This window comes from Teleopsis dalmanni, chromosome 2, assembly GCF_002237135.1.
Source record: "Teleopsis dalmanni isolate 2A chromosome 2, ASM223713v2, whole genome shotgun sequence".
Taxonomy (NCBI): domain Eukaryota; kingdom Metazoa; phylum Arthropoda; class Insecta; order Diptera; family Diopsidae; genus Teleopsis; species Teleopsis dalmanni.
Genome location: NC_051847.1, coordinates 153139746 through 153160404, shown reverse-complemented (window position 1 = coordinate 153160404; position 20659 = coordinate 153139746). Strand labels below are relative to the sequence as shown.

The 20659-nt window shown below is 30.5% G+C and overlaps 1 protein-coding gene across 1 annotated transcript; it reads left to right on the top strand.

Moving 5' to 3' along the window:
• Nucleotides 1-14358: 14358 nt before the first annotated feature.
• On the top strand, nt 14359-18865 carry LOC119675960 (proteasome subunit alpha type-1-like). Its single transcript, XM_038087177.1, has 4 exons — nt 14359-14394; nt 16363-16869; nt 16930-16989; nt 18821-18865. The coding sequence occupies exons 1-4, from the start codon at nt 14359-14361 to the stop codon at nt 18863-18865; spliced, it is 648 nt and encodes a 215-aa protein (XP_037943105.1).
• Nucleotides 18866-20659: the final 1794 nt, after the last annotated feature.

Genomic DNA, 20659 nt, shown 5'->3' with positions numbered 1-20659 from the left:
ATTTAAAAAGGGTTTCCGTATTTAAAAATAAATATAAAAGTAAAAATATTTCATTATTGTTTATATATCAAAACACTTGTTTTTAAAAAAAATGTATATAAAATAATTACAAGGCATGGCTCAATGGGTTGGGATGGAGAGAGTGATATGGTGCAAATTGGGAGTAGAAATAATTCAATAGATATGAGTGTTGTATAACCTGGGTCCGGTTGGAGGAATCTTACTATCTTAACGGAGTGGAGCCATAAATGAAAAAAGGCTCAATTTGGAGACAAGAGGCTCAATATTGTGTGATCAATTAGATATGCAAACAGATGTGGGAATAGATTTACAGTTGGGTTCGCAATGGGAATAAACGTAATAACTGTTTAGCAGGGAACTGCACGAGACTTATTTCACACCCAGAAATATCATTTTGTGGTATGTTATGAACCTTTTTGTTAGACAAGCGTGATTTTGAAGAGGATGTTGCCTCAGTATGAAACGTTGCGGAAAGCCATTATATATAGTCGTCCTCACTAATGTTCTGCGTATGTAACAAGAAAAGTGGGATTTTTTTTATTATGGCGAGCGTGCTCAGCATACTGTTAAGTATGACACCCCGGATTTTTGGTTTGTAGATAATTGATATTCTAAATTCACGAGTTGAAATGAGCTGGGGTTAGAAACACCTCCAGCAAGTTAAGAGGTTAACTGAGCCGACGAAATGTGGATATTTCTATATGTAAGATATTCTGCTACTGGAGTAGAAATAAGTATATTGAAAAAATTGTGTAATCATCTACATACGGTATGGTTCCGACGTTTTCTTGGCGTTCCAGAACTTTAGAAAAGTAGAGCTAGAAAACTATTAAAAAAACAAAACTGCTACGCTGGACCTCTTTTTTCAATTATTTGGCTTTAGGTATCTCATTTTATCTTTAAATCAACAAAAAAGTTCTACCCAGAAGTAGGTAACAATTTCATAGCTTCTTTAAAAGTTGTTAAGCAAAGTCATATTATACACCGTGTTAAAGGCCAATCAATACTTTTCGCTCAAAGCCAATCAATACTCTGCGCTCAAAGGTGTGCTTTTAGAGACGATCATGGGTTATTTGACATGTGATCTCACAGAGACCTTTGGCGGTGCTATAGCTTTAATTTACCTAGTTATGAAGTTAACGAATGTGAAGTTTTCAAGACGTCAGTTTATATGACATTTCAAATGTTTGGTAAAACAACAGATAATTCTATTTATCATAAAATACCATTGCAAACAAACAGAAAAAGCTGAAATCCATACTTCTACAAAGGTAGTAATTAGTTATGATAAGATACACACAATGCACAACAACAAAAACACAACTTCAATTCGATCACCAAACACTTCACACACAAAGAAGTGCAAATTTCTTCAATATTTTATCAGATGATATAAGATTTCTCGTATGTTTACTTGAAGAATCCAAAAATTAATAGGTCGTTACGTGTACCACCTATTATTACTTCGTCATGAATAATTAAATTCATTATTCTAGAAAAGGTAGATAAAAGGTTGGGTTAGGTTAGGTTATACTAGCGATTCAACGTGAATCCATTATTGGCCCATTATGTTAACGTATAGTGGAGAGACTCAGGTTTTAAAACCAGCTGAAACCTTTGGCAAAGCTTAGAATGTTATTTAGTAGAAGGTCTTGAAGTTGATCAATATCCTTAAGGAAGTGGGCTCCTAAAGTATTGAGTCGCCGTCGTGCATCAGCTGGGCAAAGACAAATCAGATGAAAACTACTTTTATCGTTTTCCCCACAGCTGCGAAAGATATCATTGAATGGGAGTTTGAATCTTGTAACACGGTTGCTTAATCTTTAACGACCTGTAAGTAAACCTACCATAAGATTGATATATCTACGGCACATCTCAATGAGAAAATTGGATTTTTTTTTATTGTAAAATTGTCAAATTGCATACAGATGCTTTTTTCGATCTTATATTAAAAAATTAAGCAGTTTGCCTGATGTTAATGATATGCCCAGATTGTTTAGCTGTTCCGAGTGAAATCTAGAAGCACCCCTTTTAGATAGCTTGCCTACTTTACAATTACCAAAAATATCACTCTGACCGGGAACCCAGATTACAGATGATCTGAAAGTCTATGGTATGAAGACTTCGGTAGGTGTTAAAATGATGGTCAGTCACCTTATCGAATATTAACAGGAAGACTATCAACTAATGTGGTGACCGGTGATCAATTGATCGCCTGCGAAAAATGGCATTTGTAATTATATTTAAAAAATTTTGAGAAAGTGTGTTCAGACATTACATCATTCTAACGAATATCGAAATAAACAATCAAATTTAGTAAGTATGTTGATAAGACAAAAATCATGTAAACGAAACATCATAATTAAATGGAAATTCATCTCTGATTCAACCATTTTTAATTTATATCCAATAATCTTTATTGTTGAATATAAATCTCAAATGGTTGAATCGGAGATGATTTCCATTTAATTATGTAGTTTCGTATACATGATTCTTAAAGAGTTTTTCAAACGGAAAATTGGGTAAATAGGAATTAATTCAACGAGTTCAATTACTAATGGGAATAAACATACTAGCGAAGGTCTTCAGTGTTTTCTTTGAACTTCGTCAATACATACGCTGTTAAGCGGTGCCATTGACAATTGATTGTGACATTCGTTTGTTATATCCACTTTAATTAACAATTAGAAAATGCTTTCCCAGCACAATCAATTTCCACAGGAAATTAAATTGCCATATAACTTTCAAGTAAAACTGCTGTAAATACGTTTGCGTGAATCGGTTAACATCCCATCTGAGACCAAACTACTGGCATTATGTGCTCCACGTTTTGTGGCTCTAAAAGTATGCAAAGCTTGCAGCGCCAACTGCATGGAATTTTACATAAAGGATACAACTATGTAAAAGCCATTGTCATACAAATGCTTTGGCGGTGCAGCAAATCGCTATTATGAGATAATTGCTGCAGGATGGAATTGAATTTGTAAAGCTTTTTGTGGTATAATTCAAAATTGTTTATATGCATCAGTAGATAGCAGTGCATATGGTGCCACAACGGATGTATAATACATGCACTGCAATTTCTAAAACCACCATAAAGACGCCATCTAATACTTAAAGTTTTATTTGAATCGTAGTAAAGGCACCTACTGCCTAATCCTATTTGGCAAATTTATTTTGATAGAATTTTCTCGTATCAATAAATTTCAATTTTTGAAATCGATATGTCCATGAATTGAAATTAGTTTGTCTCTATTTTTAGCTGTTAAAATATTTAATAACTCCAACTTCTCCAACAAAAAATTATTTTTTTAAATAAAATTTATTCTACAATTAAATTTAAATTATGTTTAAATTTCTATTGTAATAACCGTACACCAAAAGACTGGAATTCATTTATTTTAATTTGGTAATAACGTTTAAGTATGCTTCTAACAGCTGTAGGAATAAGTCCCCCATTTGTTCCTAATCTGGACTTATCAGGAATATTTCAAGTCACGATAACTGCTTTTGTTCTTTGCCATGTTTTCCTTTTATTTTTCCTTTGATTATGATTTATGGGAAATCATATAGAATGATGTGTCCCAAATAAGCTGTCTTGTGGAGCTTGTTATATAGCGGCACACCATTTTTGATACCGACTTAGAACTTCTACGTTTATAAGGTTTTCAATCCAATGTATCTTTAGTAAATTACAGTAACACCACATCCAAAATTTTCTATTTTCTATTTTGCTTAAAAGTATTTTCAGATTTCGCACTTTTACGGCTCAATTTGTATACTCCATTCAATAATCCAGATCATATATAAAATTTTTTTAGTAAAAATCATTGCAGATTTAAAGAAAGTATTTTTTTTGCTAATTCCACTCGACACTTTATTTCTTCTATAATTACTTTTTCCAAACTCTGTGCATAATCTAATCATCAATCCAAATATTTAAAACACTCTATACGTTCAGTTGGAGAATCGTTAGTCGTAACGAAGGTACCAAAATATTAACTTTGCGTTCTATTACTAGTTTTGTATTTATAAGATATGTGTGGAATCCTTTAGGGCTACTTTTTGATTTCCCACTTTATTAAATATTGCAAATCCTCCAAGTTTCCCAATTGACTAAATATTGCAAGTCCTTCATGTTCGTATGCATAAGTCTTTTGTATATTAATCCCAAAGATAAGTTGATGGGAATTTCAAAAACCAATTATCAAAAGTTACAAACACAATTCTTATATATATATACTTCAGAACTCCTTTTTAGTCCTTAAAGTAGTGTTTAAATATTGCTGTGAATCAAATATTGATGACTATATTCCTATAGACTACATATTATTTTCCGGATTTTCAGTATTAATCAAGAAGAGAATAGTAAATCACGGTATATGGAAAAATAGACAAAAAAACTTCTGTATGCATATATATAAAACGGAAGAAGGAATATATAAGAAAATTAAGTGAAAAAACATGAAAAGTAAGAAATACTTTCATTAAAAAAAATCCTTTACATTAAAAACAGAATCGGGTTTGAATGCTGTGCCAGATTGTTACGATACTCACATACCGTCCCATATTATAAGCCCAGTGTTGAGAGAAGAGGTACCGTCCCATATATAAGCCTGGTTAAGTCAATATGCAGATTCCATATTCTATAAGTAAATATTGTTACTTTAAAGGCTTCATGCCAGTCGTTGACTACCTATGTTTTTTTGGAGTGTGGCACTTGATAACTATTCTGTCCATTATTATATATTTACATTTGGTATTTAATGTATTTATTTATATTATATATTTAATATTAGGTTTAATATGTATAAAAAATGCACAGAATTATCAAACTGGTACTCTTTTTGATCGACCCCAAGAGAAGCAATATCCATTTTAAGAACAGGGTTTTTAAGGTTCAGTTTTCATATAAAATATAGCCTATACATTTAGCTAATACGATATTTTTGCGATATCAGGCTATATACTGTAAATTTAATGCATGGTCTTTATTATTATGTTATGTTAAGCGTTTTTCGAGTAAGTACAACTGGGTACTTTTATTCTTTGATAGCTGGGAGGTTTCTGCAAAGTCCACCATTCTCACTGATTATTTTGCGTATTTCTCATAAGCTTCGTGATTATTCAATGACTAATCTAAGATCTGCGTACTGCCACGTGTGGTTAGTGATTACTCTGAGATTAGATAGTGCTAAGTAGGACAGCCTGTCGGTTTTTGCACATAGCTTCAGGGCTCTGTCCCTTAACCTACACATTTAGTTAAAATTTTTACGATATCAGCTATATACTGTAAATTTAATGTATGGTCTTTCAAACAAATATAAAAATTAAGTATATTTTTGTTTTTGAAAGTAATGCTTTGAGTATAAATTACGACAGATTACTGATTCTACAAGTATTCGTATCAAGAAGCTAAATTAAATTAACTTAGAAATTATTTTTTATCTATTAGTAAAACATTTTTCACAAAAAGCACTATTACTTATGATAAAAGTAAAATCAAATATTGACATATAATACAACTTAAGAAGGTCTATAATTTGGAAGTATAATAACTTTTCAGTTGATCTATGTAACATAAATTGACTCCAATAGACTTTTTTATTACGGCACAGATATAAAGATAGAACCAATGTACTTACCTTCTGTTGCAGTAGTCTGAAAACGATAAATAAATACAATTATTAAAACGAATAAGATCTTAAATTAACTAATTAAGTCAAATAAGTCGATTAATATTAAATTATCTTAATAAAATTAATATATTTTTTCACACCTAATTTGTTTTCATTTATGCCTCTTAAGTCGCATAAATTTATTATTATTTTAAAATTTTTCAAAAATTAAAAATTCTAAATTTATGAAATGTAATCAAGAACTTTTAATGAACCTTGAATTTAATTAGAATTTTTTAAGAGAAAAGCGTAATTATGGAAATTTAACTTGACCAAAAATCAAAAGGACATTCTCGAAATTAAAAAATGTTTTTTTCACATCGAATAAAATGTGCAATTATGGAATTAATTAACTATGTAAATATAATATAATTGTTCATTGTTATGCCTTTGAACGGAATATTTTAAAGTAATTAGCAAAATGGAATTAAAAAGTAAACATAAATAAATTATTTGATATATTTTTTTTATTTTTTGAACATCACTTAATTCATTTGGGGCAAATAAAATATTCATTTTATTCGTAATAAAATCATGAAATTGAAATCAACATAGTTTTTATAAATATTGTGGATAAACTATATAAATGGCTGTAACTGTTTTTCTTAAAGAATATATAACTTAATTAACAGATTAAGCAAAATATCTATTCAAAATTAAGCAACGGAATTAAGTCATGTAAAAATAATAAGTGCATTTGAAGTGCTTAATTATCAGAGATATGTAAACGCTAATTAGATTTTAATTATGAGCCTGAATATTTAGTTTGATGTTCTTTTAGAAATATACTAGTAGCTATTCGTACTGTTCTCTGGAGGCATGAACGCAGGCTAACGAAGATAAAGTTTTTAAAGCATAACCCACACAGGGACTGGCACATGAGAGGGATTGTTTTTAGTTGGACAAATCCGACATACCACTATTGAGATGGCATATTGACAGTGCGTAAGCATTTTTAAACGTCATCTCCGCAAAAAAAAACACATTGAAGGAAATGACATACGACTACTTCTGCACGTACACTTTCTAGGATCCTCTCCAACTCTATAGGACAGAATCAAGACATACTGAGCCCCCTAGGACAATAAGAAAGAAAGATTGGAAGATTGCCAAAAATATAATCATAATGCCGAGACACAGGTGGGCGATTAATTCGCTCAAGCTACTGAAGCTCCAGGTATTGATGGTGTGTTTCCGGCAGTACTCCAAAAAGTAGTTGAACAGCTACTAGGTCAGATAACTAGAATAGCTAGAGCCAGTATTTCATTGGGTTATATACCAACTATGTGGAGGAGGGCAAAAGTGGTCTTTATTTCGAAGGCGGGCAAAAGGGATTCTACTGACGCGAAATCCTTCAGACCCCGTGGTACCAGATTTGTACTTTCGGTTGGGTGTCGTAAGTGAAATTCACTTACTACCAGTGATACTCCAAACAGCATCAGAATGGTGTCCTCAACGGACTGACAAGAACTAAACACGGGCAGACAAATAACTGGACAAGAAAAAACAATGACCGGAAGGAAAATGACCCGAATCGGTAAAATCTTAATGCAAGCCGTATTGTTTGAGATCAATAAGTCAATAAGTGGTCGGTTACGGTCAGCCAGATCAGTCTAACCTGGCTTTGTATTAATGCAGTTTTGGTTAAATTTTCCCAATTTTTATATTTAAAAATAATATATATTCAATTAGCCCGTTAAAAATCAAAATTATTTTAAAAAAACATATATAATCATTTTAATAATTTTTGTGAGATTTACGTGATTCCCAACTAAATATAAAATTGTGCATGTTTACTATTTCTTGTAAAAAAGAAGACTTAATTATCTCTAAGTACTTTGCAATATAATTGCATTTGTATGTATTTTCGTATTTTCTGACTCTTACATTACGCTGCATTAGCTTTTAACAAGATGATTGCCATTTCGACTTCCTGTTAGCTTTTTGTAAGCACATTTGGTACAAGATATTTTTAAACTATAATCCGTAGAATAACTCAAATGATAGAAAGTTCCTGTTGCGTACCTGCACATGTATTCTTTGCAATATTGCAATTCTATAGACTTTCCGAGAGAATAGAAATTTTTCTACAAGTATGAGCGCTAACATAGGTCACGTCAGCAAAATAAAAATACTTCACATGAGTCTCGAAGCACTCGTCTTTCGAAAACTTGTTAGAAAAGTAAAACTTTCATGGGTTGATAGAATAAATACAGAAAAAAATCAACTACTTTCCTTGTATATTAAAGTTAACTTCAATATTTAGTAAAAATATTGTCGTTTTGTTGTGGCTGCAAATATAAAACATCAGTTATGACAAGGCAAGGAGTAGAAAAAATCAATGCACTTAAGCGATTTAGTCCAATCTTAAAGTTTCCTTACTTATAAATAAAGTTTACATTAAAGTAATTTATATTTTTAAATGAATAATTTTAGAAGATAGATACTTTTTCAACAATTATCTCACACCTTCTGCAAAATTGCTATTGATGACATTATACAAAAGTATAAAACATTTTTTGAATTAAGACTACAAGCTTAGGTATATACTAGTATTCACATTATTTTTATAATTTGTTCATAAATATATTTTTTATTTTTAATCATATATGAAGAGTTTATGCCCCGTGGAGGTTAGTGGAGTAATTTCAATGAACTATTTCAACATACAGAGTTGAGGTTGCTGGTGGGATATTTAACTAGTCACCATGGACTACAATATTACCCTAACAAATTGGATCTGTCCGATGAGATAGATTGTCGATTCTGTTAAGAAGCAGACGCGACTTCCAGTCACATTCTCTGAGACTGCCCAGCCTTAAACAACTCACTGGGTCGAGAACTACTCTTCCCTTCTGACATTAGGAGGTCCTCAATGGCCGACATTCTGGCTTTCGGAAGGCACAATGTCTTCTGTTCAGTTAGAGTCTGCTGCAGCACAAAAGATTAACCATGGTCGCAGTACTTCGTTCCTTGCTGCTTGCCGGTGTTTGTAAATTGACGTTATTAATAATAATAGGGAAGGGTTGGAACAAAGTAGTCTCTAGTAAATATTGAAGAAAAATGCAAAAGACATTTATAAAATTAATTTTTTATAGTAAATTCCCTCCCATTAACCTAAATGAACTAATACATTCTGTAATGTGAGTTTTATACTTCGAAACAATAATAATAATATTAGTAATTATAGTGCACTTCTGCAATGTCTATCTCTGTTTTATTGTTATTATATTAACATATATAAAAAGAAATATTTTTTAGTAACATTTTAGACCGTAACTGGGATGACGCACTTCATTCAAAACTTCGTATTTATCTCAGTCCAACTAATAATTACACATAAATTTAAAAGGAACTTGGAACTACAAACCTATTTAAAAATGGTCATTAGTATGGCGTATTTTACTTGGTTTGTACGTTTAAATGATCGAAATTTTTGAAATAAATAGTTTAAATTAAAATGAATATTTTTTGAAATTGTTTAAAATTGGTAATTAATATAGTTTCTTGGAAATAGCTTTAAAAATAAAATGTTCAGATGTGTATAAAATTAAAAAAAATAAATTAAATATATAAAATATACAAAATATGACTATGTCGGGTTTTACTAATTTAATACGTTTCACGCAGATGGTTTTTAAGAGTTCTCACTCACAGGATGCTGTAAGTGAATGTCGGACTCAGTAGTAGTTTGTTGGATTTCGTTCCAATAATTTCGATGTCAAAAATGCATCCCATAATGATCCGCCAGATATTTAAAAAGCCGATAAAATTTTTCAACTGGTGGAGTACGACGGATACTCAAGTGGTCAGGAGATAGCGCAGTGAATAAACTATTAATCATATGACAATTTGGAATCATTAAAAAAGTGTTGGTTATGCATAAAGGTACGACATTTAGGTACCGCAAGGCAATGTAAATAAATTTGATTGATCGACTTAGCATTAATGAAATACCGCTGAAACGCAATAAAATCGAATCAGGTTGATGATAAATGTATTATATACGAAAATATTCAATGCAGTCATATTTAAAAGATGAAACCACATGCGACTTCAAAGTCTGATATGACGGCAAACAAGGTTATATTGAGTGTTTGATGGAAGTTCTATAACCAGTTGATCTAGACTTATGCAATGGTTAATTTGGTTCTCCAATGCTCATTTTTCGATCGTTTGAAAGAAACAATCCAAAAAAAGCGACCAGAATTGGCCAACAGAAAAGAATTTATGTTCTATTATAATAATATCAGATCACACACATCTTTGAAGAGTTAGAACAAATTGACGGATTTTGGTTGTGAAGTTTAAATGCATCCATCATATAGCCCATCCACCATTCGTTTTAGACTCTTCAAAATTTTCTAAATCTTAATGGTAAAAAATTGATAGACCGAGAAGCTGCTGACATTCACTTGGGGGCATCACTTGGGGAATGTCTATAACTACTCTACTTCGTGTTTTTCGACAGCTTGAATGAAGCAATCCAATCTATAACCAGCTGCTCTAGACTCGTGCAATGCTTAAGTCGGTCCTCTACTGCTAATTTTTTGACTGTTTGAATGAAACCATCCAAAAAAAAACGAGCATAATTGGTCATCAGAAAATAATTTATATTCCTTTATGACAATGCCAGTCCACACACATTTTTGACAATTCAGCTCAAATTGACGGATTTTGGTTGTGAAGTTTAAATGCATATAGCCTATCCACCATTCCTTTCAGACTCTGCAAAATTGTCTTAATGGTAAAAAATTGGCAGACCGAGAAGCTACTGATCAAATCAATTGGCGGCATTTTAATGCATTCATCGTATAGTAAGAACTGAGCACTGTCTAAATTGCATTCGTTTCGGTCTCTGTAATATTTTCTTTATGGTAAAAAATTGGAGAACATAGAGGCCGCTGAAAAACACTCGACCAAGTTTTCCGCCTACAAACCGTAAAAGATCTATACCAATGGTATTATGAAGCCACTCGAAAACTGGCGAGAAGTCTTAAATCTTAATACCTAATACATAATTGTTAAAAATTTTTCAATCAAAAAAATTTTTTTTTTTAAATAATACCAAAAAACTGGGGATATTTATTAATATCACCCTATATTTTGATAAATGACAGGTCTTGAGTAGGTTTATATGAATACGCAAACAATTATTTAAATAAATTAAAATTTTTTAATGGTGTTTGAAAATATTGTCTTTATATTATTTTCGCCATTGCTGTGATTAATCCTTAAAAGCATTTCGTTCATTGTTTATATAGCTATATAAATAAAAACAGAACGCTTGTCAGTTCGGAAAAGATATTTTCTAACATTCTTAATAGGTAGTTTAGCGATTTGATACTATTGAATTCGATAATCAATTATAACCTATTCTTGCGACAAAAGTCGTTATTTCGGAACTTAGAATAAGTCTAATTCATATGGCATAGATTCTATTCGGCAATTAGCTGGTTGATTAAAATAAACGGATGAGAAAACATAATTTTCACAAGAACCACGGTTTTGAAAAGTGAGGCATAAAAGGGAGTCCTTTCGATAATAGGATTAATAATAATAAATAAATATTTGATTGCAACAGTTGATGTAGATTAACATATGCCGTAGCCGTACACCATAACGTATGGTAACCACAAAACCATGTAAATGCTTCATCAGTACGATTGTCCAGTTGTCTATTTGTCAATAGTTTTTGTTTTATCAAACGAAAGTTTGTTGAGAGTAATTTTGTGATATCAAATCAAGCTAGCAAGTGTTCTGAACTATTTTACTAGGTTTGGGTCGTTAATCAAGCAATGCCATATTTATCTATTCCTACATACATGCACAATTACTGCATGCTTTCATCAAGTTTGTGGGCTCTTATCATAATTTGAACGTAGTGAACTGCGTTCGTAATTAAATTTTATCGGAATAAATTATGTCATTTGCAAATGCATCGCAAATTTAATTAATTTTCTTGAAAGCGCATCGCTTGATTGATATCGTGTGTTCATAAATGATAAATGTGTGTATTTAATTACAGTTTAGTTTAACTAACAGGATAAACAGATAAAGCAATTTAGGTGTTTGAATGCTAATATGGTTTTAATATACAAATATTTTACAATGTGTCCTATCTTTGGGTAGAGAAGCATTCAAATAACATTCATCTTTCGACAAGCGGTGGTCAAAATCAACAATATTCCTTATACTTCAATCAAAACAAGTAATATTTTTAGATATTCAACTAAAGAGGAAATAGATATACATCTATTTATATATACATCTGGAAAAAAGTATATTAAGAGCAAAAGATTTTTAGTTGCAATGAAATGTAGAATTCTTAAGTTAGTCTTAAAGTGCAAGTCCAAACTTAATATTTACAAGAGAACTTTTACTACTCGAATATTAAGTCTTTTTGAACTCATAAAATCTATCTAACGCCTTCAACATGTATTGCAATTTTTATTCTAAACTATATATTGAATTAATTATATATTCTAGGCAACTGGAATAGATAATTGGAAAAACGGGCATTTTGCAAGCCGGCAGCAGTGTCTTGAGATATTTTTGCCCAGCTCAATTTTCAATCGACCTGCTAAATCATAGTCCTTTATCTGGACGACATAGTTTGTGTCCGTCCTCTATTTTCGCTCTATAATCGTGGCTATTATAATCACTTGTACAGAGTTTACTCTTAGTTAGTAATTACTACCTATCAGTAATATCTTTTCCTCCTCCCGCCACTTGTTTCCCATTTTGGCTTAGATATTTGTTATTTTCTTGATTATTAATATACCTTCTGTTCAAAAAGTATCCGGATTTTGTTGTTTGCTAACTACTCCTTAAGTAATAGACATTTTTCAAAAACATTTTTTTTTGTTATGTTGGTACACCCTTTCTTGACATATGGTACAAATTTGAGCGCCATCTGTTAATTAGTTTGTTTACAGCAGCTGTTAATGTGAACCTACCTCAAGTACATTTAGCGATTTTTAATATGGAAAATTCTTGTTGTACGCGATTTTTTGACCAAACACGGCACCACAGTTATCGCTCAGGCACCATTTTTGCCAGATCTGGATCAGTGCGACTTTTTCCTGTTCCCGATACTCAAATTGCCCCTTCGTGGTAAGCGTTTTGAGTCGATTGAATCGGTAAAAGAGAATTCGCTGAAGGAACTAAAAGCCATACGTGCACGGGCCTACGAAAAGTGTAAGGAAGATTGGGTTAAGCGTTGGCATATGTGTATCGCTTCAGAAGGAGCATATTTTGAAGGAGATAAAATAAATTTGGAATAAAATTTAAATTTGTGTTTTATTTACAAAATCCGAGTACTTTTTGAGCAGAAGGGAAGAAAGGAAAGAAGAAGAAATTTTTATTAAAGGGGACAAAATTGTAGTTAGCAGTTAATTTAGCTTTTAACCTTTATGGTCCAATGACTAAAATTTATTTATTTCGCATTCCTAAGAATTGGTTTCAGTGGATTTAAAATGATATAAGTCCATCTTTTTGCAAAAGTTTTTGGCAAAAAGCTCAACAAATGTGATGGATCAATATTGTGAATTATTTGTTGTCAAAGCAAAAATTTTCATTTTTAAAGGGACATTTTGAATCGATTGCAATGATTAAAGAAAACTCATAGAAGCAATATAAGGGAATCAGCCTACGAATAATGTATAAAGTGTTAAGGCTATCATTCACATAGTTTTATTGCACTCGATGAGTTCTACTTTGATAATGAAAAATTTAATTTAATTGATAATCTGAATACTTCCTATATAGAGTGTAAACCTAGTTTTTAATTTTAGTAAAAGAATCCAAAACAGAAAATATGATGGTAATATATACCTTAAGGCACAATGTAAGACACAATGTATTCTTTTCATAAAGAATGGGTCTGCACACTGAAAACATTCCTGTGCGGTCCAAAAGTTCAAGAATACAAAAACATATTTTTGTTCGTGCCCTCAGTTGCATATTAGGTAGTTAATAACGGATATAAGAGTTCATCAATGGATGTCATGAATAGCTAATGTCTGAGCCCACCAAATACAATCACGCTTTAAACAAGATTTCTTTGTGTTCAGTGTAAGGGTTTGTTGATGCTGATGTCAAACGCAGTTTTTTTCAGAAGACAGCTCGCTGATGATGATGATGAGTTCTATTTTTGCGCATGTGTAACAACAAAAATCTAGCAAATCACATCCGTTACCCCTTAATTTCAAGAATAAAGGTAGAGTAGGTAATAATACCCATTTCGCACTGCATGAGTTATTGTTCATTAGCTGCTTAACCTTCAGCAGTTGTTGTTGTTGCACAGTTGTTTGTTGTTTTCAGGCTCTTCCTTCTCCTAACCTTCTGGTGCAAACAGGCAAGAAAGACCGCATGATTCGCTCAAATTTCTGATAGCAGCTGCTGCTCTAAGAATAAATATCGATTGCACAGTTAGGTGCACAGTGTCATTTTTGAATGTCATTCATGAGAGAAAATCCATAAATAACACTCAAAACTGTTGGTCTGCACCAATGTATTGAATAATTTTTGTGTGCACCTTTGAATGACATGCATCAGCATATGGGCGTTCAGCTTCTCGCTAACATGTGAATGAGAGTCTGTCACCCAAAAACTTGTATACGTTATTCAAAAGCATATTTTTGCGTGGTCACAAATTATGTCTGTTCCACAAGCTGCTCGTAGTAAAACTCAAGTAAAACACAAGTAAAGTAGAAACTGAGAGCATAACACAAATAGAGTGCCAAATTACGCTCTTCACACAGATGTTCAGGGAACAGCTTTGTGTAAAACAGGGCTGTTACGCTCTCTCAGGTGCTCTCATTTACTTGTAAATTAGCTGGTGCAACGCAGGGATGTTACGCTCTCTCAAATGCTCTTGTTTACTCGAAAATTAGCTGGTGGAACGGATTTGAACGGACTTATACAGGGTTACTCAAAGTTACTACGAGTAGCTTGTGGAACAGATCTATTTTTACCCTGCAAATTTATCGTAAGCAGACGATATATGTTTGTATATAACAAAAACATAACATAAATTTAATTCGTGTTTTTATTATTACTTTTTTTATATACTTTCATATATATTTATTTATATATTTTATTATTAATATATTTATTATTTTTATTATTTTTATTAAAATTACACTTATAAATTTGTGTTAAATATTTAATTGTATTTTACTTAAAAAAATAAAAATATTATTAAGGTGTGCAAGTTCAAATAAATTAATGATAAATTGAGAGAAGTAGTTAATTGTATTGGTATGGCAGCGAATATTGGTATTTACTAGAATTTCGAGTAGGGTAAATTAGATAAATTAGATGTCACCATTCTGAAAATTTTGTAAGATGTTCTATAAATAATAAATAAATTTCAAAACTTTTAACCACAAATAAATAATATGTATAATAAATAAAGAAATAAATATTTACATTTACAATTTACTTTACCTCAATGTACTTGAACTCGCACACGGCCTAAATATTTCAAACAAATTTTTAAAAGTTGATTATTATAACTATAAAGAATGGCATTCAGTAGTAGTTCTTTCTCTACATTCAAATTTAAAAATTTGCATTATTTTCAAAATATTTCCCGGTTTTATTAAAGTCAACTATCATTGACATTTATTTAAAAAAATGTCACTTCTTCGTTATCTTAACTTAATCTTTTGTTTAAAATTTATCTTACGCGTAGTCGCATTTGAAATATCCCTAAATTTCAGTCTTCGTTTTAATGAAATTAAGACCACTTTCCTTAATTTCGTTCTAACCTTAAAATTTAATTTTGTATGGAAATAATAACTTAATTTCGCTGAAATAAAGATGAAATTAAGATGTGTCTGAACATAGTATAAAACAAAGATTTATAAAATTATCTTCTTATCTTATCTTATATCTTATCTTATTTAACTTAAACAAAAAAGTTCTCTACAAATAAATATTTTTCTTGTGGCTTATACTATAAACTTAGAATAATTAAATAAATAACTAAAAAATTAACTTAAATAATATAAGGGAAAAAATTGATCAACTAATACTAATAATAATACTGTGTTAACTATAATCAAACAAATTTCGATAACAATGGGATTAGCACGGTAGCAACAAGCGATGAAGAGAAGAAAACATCCTTATTCATCGAAAATTTTGCTTGAATGACAAATCTTGAATGTGAGCAGATTCAAGTTTGGTTGCTAGAATAAATTTGAGCAAGAGAGAGTGCAACTTGAATGACACTCAAAAATGACAGCAATGAGTATTTAATACTCATTAAATAGTCTTTGATGATAGTCTGCACCGTGCAGAAAAAACCTTAAGTTTGCAGTGCGAAGTGTGTATAAATTGCAAAAATTTACCGAAAGAAATTTTAAATAAAATCAGTTGCTTTCTGGCTTACATGTATTAAGTATCTAAATTTTAAGCATCTTCATCTCTTCTTTTACTAGTTTAAATTACTCAGGGTAATTCAAATTTAAATTACCCACCGGCTACACTTGCCAGAGTCTGGCAAGTCTGGAGTTTTTGCTTATCACACTCTTTCACTAACACGAAAAAAATTAGTGGAAGGCTAGATAGTTCTTGCGTTCAATTAAAATGGTAAATATTTAATATTTTTAATTATTTTTATTATTTATATAAAATTCGTTAATTGTTTTAGAACGATACCGATCTTCTCATACGTACACTAGATGGTAAAACAGACATTTTTCACTGGGCGATGGAATCCGAAAATACTCAAACTGCTTCAGTTGCCTTAAAAAATAGATCTCATGTAGTACTTATAACAATAGAACATCCGTATCTCCCTGAAGCAGATCATCCAGAAAATTCTCGTTCGAGAGTTTTCAGAAAATGTCGGCATGCTACACAAATAAATGTAAGATTTGAATCTGAAAATATTCGCTATAAAAACGACCACTTACTTGACAAGGGTTTCTTAATGATTGGTGATGGAGGCCTTGAACCGAATATATTTCATGTGTTACCTCCATCCAATATTTATGAGTGTGATGCAATGGCAGTTGGCCATCGTTCCAAAAACGCACGTGACTATTTAGCGCGCCACTCCAGCGAATTTCAAGCATGTGATAAAACTGTACTAATTTGTCACGGTATCAAGGCTTTGAAGAGTACTTTAGCAGATGACGAAAATATGTCTGATCAGGTATTATGATTTGATTTGTGTTTAAAAATTTAAATCTATAAAAAAAATATAACCTTTTAGCATATTTCGATTATAACAATGCGAGTAAATGATAAATATAATTATCTTAATCAGGGGAGGGTAAATTATTATATGAATATGATTGACGATATATGATATTCACAATGAAGTGGTGGAATTCATAATAAATCCAAGAAATTATATCTAATATTTAAATTTTCGATAATAACAAGATTTGTAAAGAAATATAAATACTAATAAATTACTTCGTATTTTGATAAATTAATAATGGTTAATTTATGTATAACAATGAATACTCATTTGCCTAGAAATTTAGGTATTTCATTTTAAATACCTGGCATATTAATTTCGGTAGTGAGAACTAGAGCATCGTTTGGTTGCTAAGTCATCAAATCATACTATACTTTTTAAATAGGCAAGACCATTGAATACTTTGCGTTTGTTTTACACAAAAAAAAAACCGGTAAGCGTGAAATCAACATATATTATCTTTTATATATCACAAGACGGACCACAATAGGCATATCACGTATTTTTGATAAAAAGAAAAAACACCAAATCGGTCATTATACTCGGTAAGGCATGAAACAAAACCACTAGTTGGTAACTCAAACAAGTAAATACAAACTTAGTTCTCAGTTTATCGGCAATGTTGTGAACTATGCGTTAAAATATGGTCGGAGCCATGTTTCTTCAACTTTCTTTAGCAGTTACGTGTGAGTCAATGTTTGAATATCCTTGGCAAATATCGTTTTTGCAAACAATAACCTATAAAGTGATAGCAAGAAGTGACAAATATCATGTTTCCACTGCAATTAAAACTACTTATGTTAATGAAATTAAGATTTGGTCATTTTCATTGGTATAAACGAACATTGGATGTGTTCGTACGAACACGCAAGTCAAAATTCGCATGCAATGTAACCGCAGCATGCAATGTAAGCAGAATAAATTTTGCTGCAACAGTGGTGATAGTCTGTGGTTTATGGTTGTTGTCTATAGTTTATGACAACAGTCTGCAGCTATGCTGGTAGCTTGAATGAGAAAGATATATTATAGCAATATGTTTCTTTATTTTAATCATTCAAGTGTTCAAAAGAGATTCAAATGCATAATATAATTAAAAAGGGGATAAACGTGTTCAACTTAAGTGCTTTGCAAATTTTTAAGATATTGGAATTCACTGCCAGAATCATAGAAATACATTCTATGTTTCTATGTTTTTGATCACTAAGTTGTAAACGTGGTATTGTAATTACAGTGCAATGTTCAGCCAAATTTTTTATAAATCTAGTGGGGACCATTAGTCTCTCATAGACTGATAGCGATCTAAAAATCAAATACAGACTTGTGTGAAATACTTTTATATCTATCAACTCTTTAGAATGTTTAGAATAACAAGTAACGAAATTGATAAAATTCGATTTAGATTTATTCACTATATATATCATATATATGTATATAACATATTTTGTAATATTATTTAATAATATATATAATAATTAGAAATTTAGTTTTTAATACAAATTAAACTTTGGATTTTATTTTTAATTAAGCTTTGACTTTTATTTATTATATTTGTTTATTATAAAATTTTTTACTGTAAGTAAAAAAAAAAAAGAAATTAAATAATACAATGAATAAATATAATGAATGCATAAACTACTATTTATAAGTTTTGTTACCATGAATTTATATACACATATATTTACCGTTTTTTTATATGTTTTTTTATATTATATGTATATCTTATTTGTATTTTGTACGAACATATATTTCATAAAAATTTTATAATCAAATTTGATAAAAATGCTATATTAACAGCTCATAAGCATAAAATAAAATGAAATTAGAACAATAAAATCAAGGGAAATGGTAAACAATTTTTAAATCGGATAAAATAAAATTTTTTGTTTTATCTGAATTATAGGGATATGGTATGATTGCCATATTACCGAAATGTTTGGATTATTGAGTCTCCAGATTATCGTCTCGATACTATATATGATTTCATATATTCCTATACATTTATAACCATGTAAGTCATTTTATGCGGCTTACACATAAGATAGATTTATATCCCTAATGAGTATTGATAAGACCAACAATTCCAAAGAAGAAAAACATCATTTGAATTATAGGGATATAGTATGATATGGTGATATGGCAATATCACCGAAATATTTGGATTATTGAGTCTCCAGATTATCGTCTCGATACTATATATGATTTCAAATATTCCTATACATTTACGGTTTTAAATAGAAAATTCTTTATCAGTGTTTTCAATTCTGTATGAATGTTGTTTAAACATCGTCAAAAGCAAAGTATTTTTTCATATATATATATATCTCATGACATGTACCCACAGCTACAATATGACATTATGCATAATTTTTATTTCGAAAACACTCAGCACATATCGAGCCTACTTTTTAAATGTAGAGGCGGTCTTTTTAATCTGAACGGTAGAGAGTTTAATACATCTGATCGTGATTGTTCTATATGTAATCGTCATGAAATAGAAAATATATGTCATATTATTGGTGTATGTGCAATTTTCAGAGAACATAGGCGTAGTTTTTTTGATAAAGCACTTCTGTCCGAAGAAGAAGTGAAAATCTTATTAAACGGTAGCAATATTTATAAACTGTATAATTTTATGAAAAGTGTTTTGAGTTACAGAAAATTAATTATTGAAGAATTTATATAAATAATAATGTTAATATTATGCACCTTCTTTTGCATGCCAATCTGACACACAACAAATATGTTATTGTCAACTTAGATTTTCTAGAATTTTTGTAAGTGCTGTATGAATTTTTTTTGAATCAATAAATAATAATAATAATAATAAAAAATATAAATGTATAGAATATGTATAGATCAGATGAAAAAAAACGAGATAAGTAGAGATAATATAATATGAAACACACATTAAGATGCATAAAAAAAACATTTTACATGAGATATCATCATTAATTTATTAAGAGCAAAGTTTTGCGTCCTTTAGAGTTTCAGTAATCATTTCAATGGAATCTTTTGTGTACATATATGTATCACATTTGTAACCTTAACCATGTAAGTCATTTTATGCGGCTTACACATAAGATAGATTTATATCCCTAATGAGTGTTGATAAGACCAACAATTCCAAAGAAGAAAAACATCATTTGAAATAAGTTTTCTACAATGAATGAGAAGCGAAAACTTTAAAATAACTCAAGCCACACAAATAAATTTTTTTTTAAATAAATAAACTTGCACTTTAGTTTATAAAAGTTCTTAGCATGTGGTTTGAATGATACATTTAACATACGAAAATCTGCATTCACATTTATAGTCAGTTTCATAAGAGTTCTTTATATTATTAGTACAGATTGCATTATCCTGTAGTGAATCTTGTTTTATAAATTGTTTTGATTAAAAAAATTGTTTCAGCACACGATATTATGTATTATCAATCAAAGCTTCGACTATTAAGTTTGAAACTCTGATATCAGAAGAGGTAATGAGATACTGGGACATATGAGATCTATTCCGCTACATATCCGAATGAAGGAAATCTACCACTGACATTCGATACAACATCTACCGTGCATGAGTTTATATGGTACTATTCGCCGTTGCCTTATGCAAAAAAATGCTCTCAACAGTTTAAGTGCTTTAAAATATACACAAGTAGTATGCAGACGAAGTGCATTACATTCGGAAGAAGATTTGTCCAAATAATAACAAAAAAATGAATGAAAAGTGGAGTCCACTTTCA